We start from the raw sequence: 15,841 nt of genomic DNA on the forward strand, positions 1-15,841 counted from the left end.
GTATGCAGCATGTATGCAGTACAGTGTGCAGTATGTAGGCAGTACAGTATGTATGCAGTTCATTATGCAGTATGTATGCATTACAGTAGGCAGTATATTTGCAGTTCAGTATGGAGTACAGTATGTGTGCAGCTCATTATGCAGTATGTATGCAGTACAGTATGCAGTATGTATGCAGTAAAGTATGCAGTACAGTATGCAGTATGTATGCAGTACAGTATGTATGCAGTTCAGTATACAGTATGTATGCAGTTCATTATGCAGTGTGTATGCAGTATGTATGCAGTACAGTATGTATGCAGTATGTATGCAGTATGTATGCAGTTCATTATGCAGTATGTATGCAGTTCATTATGCAGTATATATGCAGTACAGTATGTATGCAGTATGTATGCAGTATGTATGCAGTATGTATGCAGTTCATTATGCAGTATGTATGCAGTACAGTATGTATGCAGTATGTATGCAGTTCATTATGCAGTATGTATGCAGTATGTATGCAGTATGTATGCAGTTCATTATGCAGTATGTATGCAGTATGTATGCAGTATGTATGCAGTATGTATGCAGTATGTATGCAGTTCATTATGCAGTATGTATGCAGTATGTATGCAGTATGTATGTAGTATGTATGCAGTATGTATGCAGTTCATTATGCAGTATGTATGCAGTATGTATGCAGTATGTATGCAGTATGTATGCAGTATGTATGCAGTATGTATGCAGTTCATTATGCAGTATGTATGCAGTATGTATGCAGTATGTATGCAGTATGTATGCAGTTCATTATGCAGTATGTATGCAGTATGTATGCAGTATGTATGCAGTATGTATGCAGTTCATTATGCAGTATGTGAGCAGTCCACTCTGCTGTACTATTTATATTCCATTAGATCTATAGAAGGTCAAGTTCAACATCACTTCAGCCCGTCCTCAACAGTTAGATATATAGTTGTCAGATGCTTCATTGTAACAGCCAGGATCGTCCTACTTTATAGGTTTCCTTTAAATGAGGTTTATCTTCAGCCATTCGTTTTCACGGTGTCGTTTAGGAAGTGTTGCTGACCACACTTCACTGGCGTACGCCAAAGTCCAATCGAACCGTTTCAATCTAAGCAAGGTCGGAGAGTGAAAAAGTGCTGTGGAGTGTGGACAGGACTTAACCAAGAATTAGATTGGCACCCTGTTCTTCAATAGAGGGCCAGTGTGGACAGGACTTAACCAAGAATTAGATTGGCCTCCTGTTCTTCAATAGAGGGCCAGTGTGGACAGGACTAACCAAGAATTAGATTGTCACCCTGTTCTTCAATAGAGGGCCAGTGTGGACAGGACTAACCAAGAATTAGATTGGCCTCCTGTTCTTCAATAGAGGGCCAGTGTGGACAGGACTAACCAAGAATTAGATTGGCCTCCTGTTCTTCAATAGAGGGCCAGTGTGGACAGGACTAACCAAGAATTAGATTGTCACCCTGTTCTTCAATAGAGGGCCAGTGTGGACAGAACTAACCAAGAATTAGATTGTCACCCTGGTCTTCAATAGAGGGCCAGTGTGGACAGGACTAACCAATAATTAGATTGTCATCCTGTTCTTCAATAGAGGGCCAGTGTGGACAGGACTAACCAAGAATTAGATTGTCACCCTGTTCTTCAATAGAGGGCCAGTGTGGACAGAACTAACCAAGAATTAGATTGTCACCCTGTTCTTCAATAGAGGGCCAGTGTGGACAGGACTAACCAAGAATTAGATTGTCACCCTGTTCTTCAATAGAGGGCCAGTGTGGACAGAACTTAACCAAGAATTAGATTGTCACCCTGTTCTTCAATAGAGGGCCAGTGTGGACAGAACTTAACCAAGAATTAGATTGTCACCCTGTTCTTCAATAGAGGGCCAGTGTGGACAGGACTAACCAAGAATTAGATTGGCTACCTGTTCTTCAATAGAGGGCCAGTGTGGACAGAACTAACCAAGAATTAGATTGTCACCCTGTTCTTCAATAGAAGGCCAGTGTGGACAGAACTAACCAAGAATTAGATTGTCACCCTGTTCTTCAATAGAGGGCCAGTGTGGACAGAACTAACCAAGAATTAGATTGTCACCCTGTTCTTCAATAGAGGGCCAGTGTGGACAGGACTAACCAAGAATTAGATTGGCTACCTGTTCTTCAATAGAGGGCCAGTGTGGACAGGACTAACCAAGAATTAGATTGTCACCCTGTTCTTCAATAGAGGGCCAGTGTGGACAGAACTACCATGTACTACATACATACTGCATACTGTACTGCCTACATACTGCATACTGTACTGCCTACATGCTGCACACTGTACGGCATACTGTACTGCATACATGCTGCATACTGTACTGCATACATACTGCATACTGTACTGCCTACATGCTGCACACTGTACTGCATACATACTGCATACTGTACTGCATACTGTACTGCATACATACTGCATAATGAACTGCATACTGTACTGCATACATACTGCATACTGTACTGCATACTGTACTGCATACATACTGCATAATGAACTGCATACATACTGCATACTGAACTGCATACATACTGTACTGCATACATACTGCATACTGTACTGCATACTGTACTGCATACATACTGCATACTGTACTGCATACATACTGCATACTGTACTGCATACATACTGCATACATACTGTATACTGTACTGCATACATGCTGTATACTGTACTGCATACATGCTGCACACTGTACTGCATACATACTGCATACTGTACTGCATACTGTACTGCATACATACTGCATACTGTACTATATACATACTGTATACTGTACTGCATACATGCTGTATACTGTACTGCATACTGTACTGCATACATACTGTATACTGTACTGCATACATGCTGTATACTGTACTGCATACTGTACTGCATACATACTGCATACTGTACTGCATACATACTGTATAATGTACTGCATACATGCTGCATACATACTGCATACTGTACTGCATACATGCTGCACACTGTACTGCATACATACTGCATACTGTACTGCATACATACTGCATACTGTACTGCATACATACTGTATACTGTACTGCATACATGCTGTATACTGTACTGCATACATGCTGCACACTGTACTGCATACATACTGCATACTGTACTGCATACTGTACTGCATACATACTGCATACTGTACTGCATACATACTGTATACTGTACTGCATACATGCTGTATACTGTACTGCATACATACTGCATACTGTACTGCATACATACTGTATACTGTACTGCATACATGCTGTATACTGTACTGCATACATGCTGCATACTGTACTGCATACATACTGCATACTGTACTGCATACATACTGTATACTGTACTGCATACATACTGTATACTGTACTGCATATATACTGTATACTGTACTGCATACATACTGTACTGCATACATACTGCATACTGTACTGCATACTGTACTGCATACATACTGTATACTGTACTGCATACATACTGTATACTGTACTGCATACATACTGTACTGCATACATACTGTATACTGTACTGCATACATGCTGTATACTGTACTGCATACATGCTGCACACTGTACTGCATACATGCTGTATACATACTGCATACTGTACTGCATACTGTACTGTACTGCATACATACTGTATACTGTACTGCATACATGCTGTATACTGTACTGCATACATGCTGCACACTGTACTGCATACATGCTGCATACATACTGTATACTGTACTGCATACATACTGTACTGCATACATACTGTATACTGTACTGCATACATGCTGTATACTGTACTGCATACATGCTGCACACTGTACTGCATACATGCTGCATACATACTGTATACTGTACTGCATACATACTGCATACTGTACTGCATACATACGGCATACTGTACTGCATACATGCTGCATACATACTGCATACTGTACTGCACACATACTGCATACATACTGTATACTGTACTGCATACATACGGCATACTGTACTGCATACTGTACTGCATACATACTGCATACTGTACTGCATACTGTACTGCATACATACTGCATACATACTGTATACTGTACTGCATACATACGGCATACTGTACTGCATACATACTGCATACTGTACTGCATACATGCTGCACACTGTACTGCATACATACTGCATACTGTACTGCATACATACTTGAAAACACATTTAGAAGAAGACGAATATAACATTACTCTATTAAATTTCCAACGGAAAAATGTGTGATGTTTTGCTTGACCTTGTAGTTTGGTTTCTGCATCCAGAGAAACACATTCTAACTAAGATGTCCCCTTTGTCTTTCCCTCTCAACAGGTTAACAGGATTTCAGATCCCACCTCCTGTCACCAGCACAGGATCCATATTTTCACTACGGCTTACCAGTGACTTTGCAGTAAGCGCTCATGGATTTAAGATGGTTTATGAAGGTGAGAGAGAAACAAATATTCCCTGTTGTTTTTTTGTAGAGCTGGTCATACATCACTTTGTATTCAGTCAAATGATACTCAGAGGTTGTTAAATTAGCGTCTTTAGTAACAACATTTGAATATGCATTTAATTAGAGACATTACATCTCCATGGAAAGTGTATATATACAACATCCTAAACATTTTCTCATTTCATCTTCCTGTCTGGCTCGTGCATTATGACAACATTTGGTCCCATTGACCCGAATCTCATCATTTCCCCTCTGTCCCAAACCATTTCTCTTTCCAGAGGTGCATATCATATCAGAGAGCAGATGGTGCAGGGAATTAGCTGAACTAATGGATGTGCTAACTCATCTCTGTCGAGAGCGGTGCAGAAGTCAACAGAAATGCAGGGGCTGTCTAAATATGAAGTATCCCTCTGTGGCAGTAGGTTATGTCTAGGCTCTCCTCTCCTCTCCTCTCCTCTCCTCTCCTCTCCTCTCCTCTCCTCTCCTCTCCTCTCCTCTTGCCTCTCTTCTCTTCTCCTCTCCTCTCCTCTCCTCCTCTCCACTCTTCTCCTCTCTTCTTTTCTTCTCCTCTCTTCTTTTCATCTCCTCTCCTCTCCTCTCTTCTTTTCTCCTCTCCTCTCTTCTTTTCTCCTCTCCTCTCTTCTTTTCACCTCTCTTCTTTTCACCTCTCTTCTTTTCTTTTCTCCTCTCCTCTTCTCTCCTCTCCTCTTCTCCTCTTCTCTCCTCTCCGCTTTATCCCCTCTCTACTCTATCCTCTGCCCCCTCTCATTCTTGTGATTTTAGCTCAGTGAGGCTCTTAATGACTCAGATATGATTTTAGCTCAGTGATGCTCCTAGTGACTCAGATATGATTTTAGCTCAGTGGTGGTCACAGAGGCCCTGGTCAAAAGTAGTGCACTATAGAGGGAATAGGGTGCCATTTGGGACACAGCCGAGGAGATGGAATCTCATTGTATTACCTGTCATTCATCCATCAATGGAGCAGAGAGAAAAGCAGGTTTGACTCTCAGTGTGTTTATACTGGTTAATGGGTCTCAAACACTCCTCTCCTCTTCTCTCCTCTCCTCTAGTTAATGTGTCTCAGGCAGTCCTTTGTCTCCTGTCCTGTCCTGTCCTGTCCTGTCCTGTCCTGTCCTCTCCTCTCCTCTCCTCTCCTCTCCTCTCCTCTCCTCTCCTCTCCTCTCCTCTCCTCTCCTCTCCTCTCCTCTCCTCTCCTCTAGTTAATAAAGTGTCTCAGGCAGTCCTTTGTCTCCTCTCCTCTCCTCTCCTCTCCTCTCCTCTCCTCTCCTCTCCTCTCCTCTCCTCTCCTCTCCTCTAGTTAATAATGTGTCTCAGGCAGTCCTTTGTCTCCTCTCCTCTCCTCTCCTCTCCTCTCCTCTCCTCTCCTCTCCTCTCCTCTCCTCTCCTCTCCTCTCCTCTCCTCTATTTAATGTGTCTCAGGCAGTCCTCTCCTCTCCTCTCCTCTCCTCTCCTCTCCTCTCCTCTCCTCTCCTCTCCTCTCCTCTCCTCTCCTGTCCTGTCCTGTCCTGTCCTGTCCTGTCCTCTATTTAATGTGTCTCAACCAGTCCTCTGGAAGATGCACAACCTCAACCCTGTTTTAGTAGGGAGTGTGAACCTCACACTGCCCTGAAAACAGTAGTTTTCTGAAGAGATTGCTTAGCTAGTTATATGTATGGACTGTATACGGTAGTTTTCTGAAGAGATTGGTTAGCTAGTTATATGTATGGACTGTATACCGTAGTTTTCTGATTGGTTAGCTAGTTATATGTATGGACTGTATACGGTAGTTTTCTGAAGAGATTGGTTAACTAGCTATACTTATAGACAGTAGCTTGGATGAGATGTGTGTCTATCTTGAAGTGTCCGTATGTTATTGGCACCACTGCAGAGCTATTATCTACTGTATCATCTACTGTATAACATGTATTTTCCTCAGAATAGGTTTCTGGATCACAGTTGATCCATAATGTATCTCTAATACTTTATGTTTTCGTTGTTGACGTCCCCGTGGATGTTGTCCTTCAAGAGTGAAAACTTTCTCTCTGCTGTGTTTACAAGTTGTCTAGTGTGTGTGTGTGTGTGTGTGTGTGATGAGGGTTGACTAAGCCTGCTGCTATGAAACCCCAGCAATGTAGTACAGGGCTCCTGTGGGAGAGTTATGTTGCTCAGCACACACACACACACACACACACACACACACACACACACACACACACACACACACACACACACACACACACACACACACACACACACACACACACACACACACACACACACACAGTGCCACTCCACACCCTCATCTTCTTCAAAGGGCTACACGGTCATTAGCTATACAGGGAAATAAATAGCTCTCCCCCTAGAGAGACCTCTGAGCCAACTACCTCATTTACTTGTTCACATAACTCATACGGTGTCGTCCCAGATGGCACCCTATTCCCTCTGTGTCTCTCTGTGCAGCAAAGAGCCCTGGTCAGAAGTAGTGTACTATAATAGGAGTAGTGTTCCATTTGGGTTGCAGCCCCTAGTGTTCCGTTTGGGTTGCAGCCCCTAGTGTTCCGTTTGGGTTGCAGCCCCTAGTGTTCCATTTGGGTTGCAGCCCCTAGTGTTCCATTAGGGTTGCAGCCCCTAGTGTTCCGTTTGGGTTGCAGCCCCTAGTGTTCCGTTTGGGTTGCAGCCCCTAGTATTCCGTTTGGGTTGCAGCCCCTAGTATTCCGTTTGGGTTGCAGCCCCTAGTATTCCGTTTGGGTTGCAGCCCCTAGTATTCCGTTTGGGTTGCAGCCCCTAGTGTTACGTTTGGGTTGCAGCCCCTAGTGTTCCGTTTGGGTTGCAGCCCCTAGTGTTCCGTTTGGGTTGCAGACCCTAGTGTTCCGTTTGGGTTGCAGCCCCTAGTGTTCCGTTTGGGTTGCAGCCCCTAGTGTTCCGTTTGGGTTGCAGCCCCTAGTGTTCCGTTTGGGTTGCAGCCCCTAGTGTTCCATTAGGGTTGCAGCCCCTAGTGTTCCGTTTGGGTTGCAGCCCCTAGTGTTCCGTTTTGTTTGCAGTCCCTAGTGTTCCGTTTGGGTTGCAGCCCCTAGTGTTCCGTTTGGGTTGCAGCCCCTAGTGTTCCGTTTGGGTTGCTGCCCCTAGTGTTCCGTTTGGGTTGCAGGCCCTAGTGTTCCGTTTGGGTTGCAGCCCCTAGTGTTCCGTTTGGGTTGCAGCCCCTAGTGTTCCGTTTGGGTTGCAGCCCCTAGTGTTCCGTTTGGGTTGCAGCCCCTAGTGTTACGTTTGGGTTGCAGGCCCAAGTGTTCCGTTTGGGTTGCAGCCCCTAATGTTCCGTTTGAGTTGCAGCCCCTAGTGTTCCATTTGGGTTGCAGACCCTAGTGTTCCGTTTGGGTTGCAGCCCCTAGTGTTCCGTTTGGGTTGCAGCCCCTAGTGTTCCGTTTCGGTTGCAGCCCCTAGTGTTCCGTTTGAGTTGCAGCCCCTAGTGTTCCGTTTGGGTTGCAGACCCTAGTGTTCCGTTTGGGTCGCAGCCCCTAGTGTTCCGTTTGGGTTGCAGCCCCTAGTGTTCCGTTTGGGTCGCAGCCCCTAGTGTTCCGTTTGGGTTGCAGCCCCTAGTGTTCCGTTTGGGTTGCAGCCCCTAGTGTTCCGTTTGGGTTGCAGACCCTAGTGTTCCGTTTGGGTTGCAGCCCCTAGTGTTCCGTTTGGGTTGCAGACCCTAGTGTTCCGTTTGGGTTGCAGCCCCTAGTGTTCCGTTTGGGTTGCAGCCCCTAGTATTCCGTTTGGGTTGCAGCCCCTAGTGTTCCGTTTGGGTTGCAGACCCTAGTGTTCCATTTGGGTTGCAGCCCCTAGTGTTCCGTTTGGGTTGCAGACCCTAGTGTTCCGTTTGGGTTGCAGCCCCTAGTGTTCCGTTTGGGTTGCAGCCCCTAGTGTTCCGTTTGGGTTGCAGCCCCTAGTGTTCCGTTTTGGTTGCAGGCCCTAGTGTTCCGTTTTGTTTGCAGCCCCTAGTGTTCCGTTTGGGTTGCAGCCCCTAGTGTTCCGTTTGGGTTGCAGCCCCTAGTGTTCCGTTTGGGTTGCAGCCCCTAGTGTTCCGTTTTGTTTGCAGTCCCTAGTGTTCCGTTTTGTTTGCAGTCCCTAGTGTTCCGTTTGGGTTGCAGCCCCTAGTGTTCCGTTTGGGTTGCAGCCCCTAGTGTTCCGTTTGGGTTGCAGCCCCTAGTGTTCCGTTTGGGTTGCAGCCCCTAGTGTTCCGTTTGGGTTGCAGGCCCTAGTATTCCGTTTGGGTTGCAGCCCCTAGTGTTCCGTTTGGGTTGCAGACCCTAGTGATCCGTTTGGGTTGCAGGCCCTAGTGTTCCATTAGGGTTGCAGCCCCTAGTGTTCCGTTTGGGTTGCAGCCCCTAGTGTTCCGTTTGGGTTGCAGCCCCTAGTGTTCCGTTTGGGTTGCAGCCCCTAGTGTTCCGTTTGGGTTGCAGCCCCTAGTGTTCCGTTTGGGTTGCAGCCCCTAGTGTTCCGTTTGGGTTGCAGCCCCTAGTGTTCCGTTTGGGTTGCAGCCCCTAGTGTTCCGTTTGGGTTGCAGCCCCTAGTGTTCCGTTTGGGTTGCAGCCCCTAGTGTTCCGTTTGGGTTGCAGACCCTAGTGATCCGTTTGGGTTGCAGACCCTAGTGATCCATTTGGGTTGCAGACCCTAGTGTTCCGTTTGGGTTGCAGCCCCTAGTGTTCCGTTTGGGTTGCAGCCCCTAGTGATCAGTTTGGGTTGCAGCCCCTAGTGTTCCGTTTGGGTTGCAGCCCCTAGTGTTCCGTTTGGGTTGCAGACCCTAGTGATCCGTTTGGGTTGCAGACCCTAGTGATCCATTTGGGTTGCAGACCCTAGTGATCCATTTGGGTTGCAGACCCTAGTGATCCGTTTGGGTTGCAGACCCTAGTGATCCATTTGGGTTGCAGACCCTAGTGTTCCGTTTGGGTTGCAGACCCTAGTGTTCTGTTTGGGTTGCAGCCCCTAGTGTTCCGTTTGGGTTGCAGACCCTAGTGTTCTGTTTGGGTTGCAGCCCCTAGTGTTCCGTTTGGGTTGCAGACCCTAGTGTTCCGTTTGGGTTGCAGACCCTAGTGTTCCGTTTGGGTTGCAGACCCTAGTGATCCGTTTGGGTTGCAGACCCTAGTGATCCGTTTGGGTTGCAGACCCTAGTGATCCATTTGGGTTGCAGACCCTAGTGTTCTGTTTGGGTTGCAGCCCCTAGTGTTCCGTTTGGGTTGCAGACCCTAGTGTTCCGTTTGGGTTGCAGACCCTAGTGTTCCGTTTGGGTTGCAGACCCTAGTGTTCCGTTTGGGTTGCAGACCCTAGTGTTCCGTTTGGGTTGCAGACCCTAGTGATCCGTTTGGGTTGCAGACCCTAGTGTTCCGTTTGGGTTGCAGCCCCTAGTGTTCCGTTTGGGTTGCAGACCCTAGTGATCCGTTTGGGTTGCAGACCCTAGTGATCCATTTGGGTTGCAGACCCTAGTGTTCCGTTTGGGTTGCAGACCCTAGTGTTCCGTTTGGGTTGCAGACCCTAGTGATCCGTTTGGGTTGCAGACCCTAGTGTTCCGTTTGGGTTGCAGCCCCTAGTGTTCCGTTTGGGTTGCAGACCCTAGTGATCCGTTTGGGTTGCAGACCCTAGTGATCCATTTGGGTTGCAGACCCTAGTGATCCATTTGGGTTGCAGACCCTAGTGTTCCGTTTGGGTTACAGACCCTAGTGTTCTGTTTGGGTTGAAGCCCCTAGTGTTCCGTTTGGGTTGCAGACCCTAGTGATCCGTTTGGGTTGCAGCCCCTAGTGTTCCGTTTGGGTTACAGACCCTAGTGTTCTGTTTGGGTTGAAGCCCCTAGTGATCAGTTTGGGTTGCAGCCCCTAGTGTTCCGTTTGGGTTGCAGCCCCTAGTGTTCCGTTTGGGTTGCAGACCCTAGTGATCCGTTTGGGTTGCAGACCCTAGTGATCCGTTTGGGTTGCAGACCCTAGTGATCCGTTTGGGTTGCAGACCCTAGTGATCCGTTTGGGTTGCAGACCCTAGTGATCCGTTTGGGTTGCAGACCCTAGTGATCCGTTTGGGTTGCAGACCCTAGTGATCCGTTTGGGTTGCAGACCCTAGTGATCCGTTTGGGTTGCAGACCCTAGTGTTCCGTTTGGGTTGCAGCCCCTAGTGTTCCGTTTGGGTTGCAGCCCCTAGTGTTCCGTTTGGGTTGCAGACCCTAGTGATCAGTTTGGGTTGCAGCCCCTAGTGATCCGTTTGGGTTGCAGCCCCTAGTGATCCGTTTGGGTTGCAGACCCTTGTACCACTGAGTTTACTGTGAGACAAGTCTACAGCTGCTCTGGCTCCTGTTGTACACTTGAAGAGTTTTGTTCCAAATCGTTATATACACCAATATCTCAACAAAAGAAAATCATCAGAAATTATTGCTTATGGGTACCTTCACATGGTGTGAGTGTGTAAAATACTGCTGTTCTCAGATTTTTTTTATTAATAGATTTTAGATGTGTATTGAAATGGATTTTGTGGCAAAACCCCCCCGCTATATATCCATTGTTGAGCTGAAATGAAATGTTCATATCCTGTATATTTGACTGTGATATGTGGTTGTCTGAGTCTCACCTAGTTATCATAAGATGAATGTACTTACTCAAAGTCGCTCTGGATAAGAGCATCTGCTATATGAGTAAAGTTTAAGTATTTTACATACAGGTCTCATATTACTGTATTGATTCAGTATTTTACATACAGGACTCGTATTACTGTATTGATTCAGTATTTTACATACAGGACTCATATTACTATATTGATTCAGTATTTTATATACAGGTCTCATATTACTGTATTGATTCAGTATTTTATATACAGGACTCACATTACTGTATTGATTCAGTATTTTACATACAGGTCTCATATTACTGTATTGATTCAGTATTTTACATACAGGTCACATATTACTGTATTGATTCAGTATTTTATATACAGGACTCATATTACTGTATTGATTCAGTATTTTAACATTTTTTAAATATTGATATCACAAATGTATAAATTTCACAGTTAAAAAAATACAAATTAGTTATTTGTTACATGTGACTGTGTAAAAACCTAGCAGTACTACTGATTTCTCTGAGAGTGAGGCGGATATATAGCGTTTCGCAAACAAAACATGATTATTTGTCTCTCTGAAATGAAACCATCAAGTGATAAGATTTTAAACAAATACACGTCTGTCTTTGAACAACCCCCATGCCACGATTCGCTAGTGAAAAATCAAAAAGTGGATATATAGCGTTTTTTTTAAATTAAACTCTTCAATTACAAACTGCAGGTAATTATTTATCCTGTTTTGTCGCTAAATGAAAGGAGAACATCTATTTAGTTTTACTCTGCAGTGTCGACCAGAAGCATTATGAGGTCACGTGCTGCTGGACTGAACATGGAATTGACCAGAAGCATTATGAGGTCACGTGCTGCTGGACTGAACATGGAATTGACCAGAAGCATTATGAGGTCACGTGCTGCTGGACTGAACATGGAATTGACCAGAAGCATTATGAGGTCACGTGCTGCTGGACTGAGCATGGAATTGACCAGAAGCATTATGAGGTCACGTGCTGCTGGACTGAGCATGGAATTGACCAGAAGCATTATGAGGTCACGTGCTGCTGGACTGAGCATGGAATTGACCAGAAGCATTATGAGGTCACGTGCTGCTGGACTGAGCATGGAATTGACCAGAAGCATTATGAGGTCACGTGCTGCTGGACTGAGCAGGGAATTGACCAGAAGCATTATGAGGTCACGTGCTGCTGGACAGCATGGAATTGACCAGAAGCATTATGAGGTCACGTGCTGCTGGACTGAGCAGGGAATTGACCAGAAGCATTATGAGGTCACGTGCTGCTGGACTGAGCATGGAATTGACCAGAAGCATTATGAGGTCACGTGCTGCTGGACTGAGCATGGAATTGACCAGAAGCATTATGATGTCACGTGCTGCTGGATTGAACATGGAATTGACCAGAAGCATTATGAGGTCACGTGCTGCTGGACTGAACATGGAATTGACCAGAAGCATTATGAGGTCACGTGCTGCTGGACTGAGCATGGAATTGACCAGAAGCATTATGAGGTCACGTGCTGCTGGACTGAACATGGAATTGACCAGAAGCATTATGAGGTCACGTGCTGCTGGACTGAGCATGGAATTGACCAGAAGCATTATGAGGTCACGTGCTGCTGGACTGAACATGGAATTGACCAGAAGCATTATGAGGTCACGTGCTGCTGGACTGAGCATGGAATTGACCAGAAGCATTATGAGGTCACGTGCTGCTGGACTGAGCATGGAATTGACCAGAAGCATTATGAGGTCACGTGCTGCTGGACTGAGCATGGAATTGACCAGAAGCATTATGAGGTCACGTGCTGCTGGACTGAGCATGGAATTGACCAGAAGCATTATGAGGTCACGTGCTGCTGGACTGAGCATGGAATTGACCAGAAGCATTATGAGGTCACGTGCTGCTGGACTGAGCATGGAATTGACCAGAAGCATTATGAGGTTACGTGCTGCTGGACTGAGCATGGAATTGACCAGAAGCATTATGAGGTTACGTGCTGCTGGACTGAGCATGGAATTGACCAGAAGCATTATGAGGTCACGTGCTGCTGGACTGAACATGGAATTGACCAGAAGCATTATGAGGTCACGTGCTGCTGGACTGAACATGGAATTGACCAGAAGCATTATGAGGTCACGTGCTGCTGGACTGAGCATGGAATTGACCAGAAGCATTATGAGGTCACGTGCTGCTGGACTGAGCATGGAATTGACCAGAAGCATTATGAGGTCACGTGCTGCTGGACTGAGCATGGAATTGACCAGAAGCATTATGAGGTCACGTGCTGCTGGACTGAGCAGGGAATTGTCCAGAAGCATTATGAGGTCACGTGCTGCTGGACTGAGCATGGAATTGACCAGAAGCATTATGAGGTCACGTGCTGCTGGACTGAGCATGGAATTGACCAGAAGCATTATGAGGTCACGTGCTGCTGGACTGAGCATGGAATTGACCAGAAGCATTATGAGGTCACGTGCTGCTGGACTGAGCATGGAATTGACCAGAAGCATTATGAGGTCACGTGCTGCTGGACTGAGCATGGAATTGACCAGAAGCATTATGAGGTCACGTGCTGCTGGACTGAGCATGGAATTGACCAGAAGCATTATGAGGTTACGTGCTGCTGGACTGAGCATGGAATTGACCAGAAGCATTATGAGGTTACGTGCTGCTGGACTGAGCATGGAATTGACCAGAAGCATTATGAGGTCACGTGCTGCTGGACTGAACATGGAATTGACCAGAAGCATTATGAGGTCATGTGCTGCTGGACTGAACATGGAATTGACCAGAAGCATTATGAGGTCACGTGCTGCTGGACTGAGCATGGAATTGACCAGAAGCATTATGAGGTCACGTGCTGCTGGACTGAGCATGGAATTGACCAGAAGCATTATGAGGTCACGTGCTGCTGGACTGAGCATGGAATTGACCAGAAGCATTATGAGGTCACGTGCTGCTGGACTGAGCAGGGAATTGTCCAGAAGCATTATGAGGTCACGTGCTGCTGGACTGAGCATGGAATTGACCAGAAGCATTATGAGGTCACGTGCTGCTGGACTGAGCATGGAATTGACCAGAAGCATTATGAGGTCACGTGCTGCTGGACTGAGCATGGAATTGACCAGAAGCATTATGAGGTTACGTGCTGCTGGACTGAGCATGGAATTGACCAGAAGCATTATGAGGTCACGTGCTGCTGGAATGAGCATGGAATTGACCAGAAGCATTATGAGGTCACGTGCTGCTGGACTGAGCATGGAATTGACCAGAAGCATTATGAGGTCACGTGCTGCAGGACTGAGCATGGAATTGACCAGAAGCATTATGAGGTCACGTGCTGCTGGATGGAATTGACCAGATTTTTCTGAATGGGTTATTGTCATGACCCGGTGCGAGAAACAGTCACTAATAATCGTCAGAACCCAGAAGATGAGGCAGACACAGCAGTACTAGAGATGGTGGTTTAATTAAAGAACAAAATCTTCAGGCAAAGAAACTAAATCCACAATGTCCAAAAATAAAGCCAAGAGGCACAAAGTGGAAATCCTCCAAAATACAAAAGAAACTCCACAAAGTGGTAAAAAACAGCAGGGAAAAACAAACCTCAAAAGACTACTCAAATAATACACAAGAACTAAACCAGAGAACCTCTGGAAAATCCAACAAGAGAAATATCTATATAAAACAAGGCTTGGGCTGGGGCTGGGTGCTAACTTACAAACACTGAGCAAGGAACTGAGGAACACACAGGGTTTAAATACTAACAAGGGAATGACCTACAGGTGCAAACAATAATTAGAGCAAGAAAAACAAAAGGTACAAAAAAGGTGCAATGGGGACATCTAGTGACCAAAACCCGAACAGTCTTGGCCAAAACCTGACAGTTATTTTTTGTTTCCTGTTTGTCATGAAACTTAGCCACACACCTAGAGTTATAATGAGTGTTAATATGCGTTTGTTTCAATCTTGGCGAACATTGCGACTGAAAGATTATTTTTCATATTTTCAGTTTAACATTTGAGCTAAACATTTTTCAGCTTAACTTTAGTCTGCCTTCTGACAGGCCATGTTTGGAATTGCTTCTTTTGGCAAATATAGGAATTTATCAGAAAGAAATGCATAAAATGTGTCTTTAACATATTGTCTATCCTTTCATTCTTAGACTCTGGTTGGACTTATAATGTATTTCAATACACCAAAGGTAATTGAGTCAGACCTGTTATAATGTTAGCAAAATGCCTCCATTGCTTTAAACCAGAGCCACGACCGACCAGTAAATCATGGCTCCTCTTCGATTTATTTGGGAATGGCCGGGCCAGGATTACAGAACTATTCCTTTACGAGCAATTCCTTTCGCTATTGTAGCTATGTACTGTAGCTAACTTTGGGAAGAAGGTTGAGAAGCTGTTGTGGGGTGACATATGCTTGATGCAACATTTCATCAGATTCTGATGCTAACATATTGTGCAGCAGATGGGGTTTAGACATGTGTTTTCTCACCTGCCTATTTCTTGCTAGTTGTTGGCCATGTCACGCTCTGACCTTAGAGAGCCTTTTTATGTCTCTATTTGGGTTTGGTCAGGGTGTGATTTGGGGTGGCCCATTCTATGTTTTTGTATTTCTATGTTTTGGCCCGGGTATGGTTCTCAATCAGGGACAGCTGTCTATCGTTGTCTCTGATTGGGAACCATACTTAGGTAGCCCTTTTCCCTCCTGTCAGTGTGGGAAGTTGACTTTTAGCGGGAAGTGTGGGAAGTGTGGGAAGTTGACTC

The 15,841-nt window shown here is 45.6% G+C and overlaps 1 protein-coding gene across 1 annotated transcript in view; it reads left to right on the forward strand.

The window, feature by feature from the left end:
• LOC120042800 (CUB and sushi domain-containing protein 3-like) overlaps positions 1-15,841 on the forward strand; it is a gene marked incomplete at both ends in the record, with an annotated part of 88,387 nt that overhangs the window by 29,820 nt on the left and 42,726 nt on the right. Inside the window, one exon of the mRNA XM_038987608.1 lies at positions 4,347-4,459. Within this exon, the coding sequence (XP_038843536.1) occupies positions 4,347-4,459 (113 nt within the window). The remainder of the gene's footprint in view (positions 1-4,346; positions 4,460-15,841) is intronic.

This window comes from Salvelinus namaycush, unplaced genomic scaffold, assembly GCF_016432855.1.
Source record: "Salvelinus namaycush isolate Seneca unplaced genomic scaffold, SaNama_1.0 Scaffold782, whole genome shotgun sequence".
NCBI lineage: Eukaryota > Metazoa > Chordata > Actinopteri > Salmoniformes > Salmonidae > Salvelinus > Salvelinus namaycush.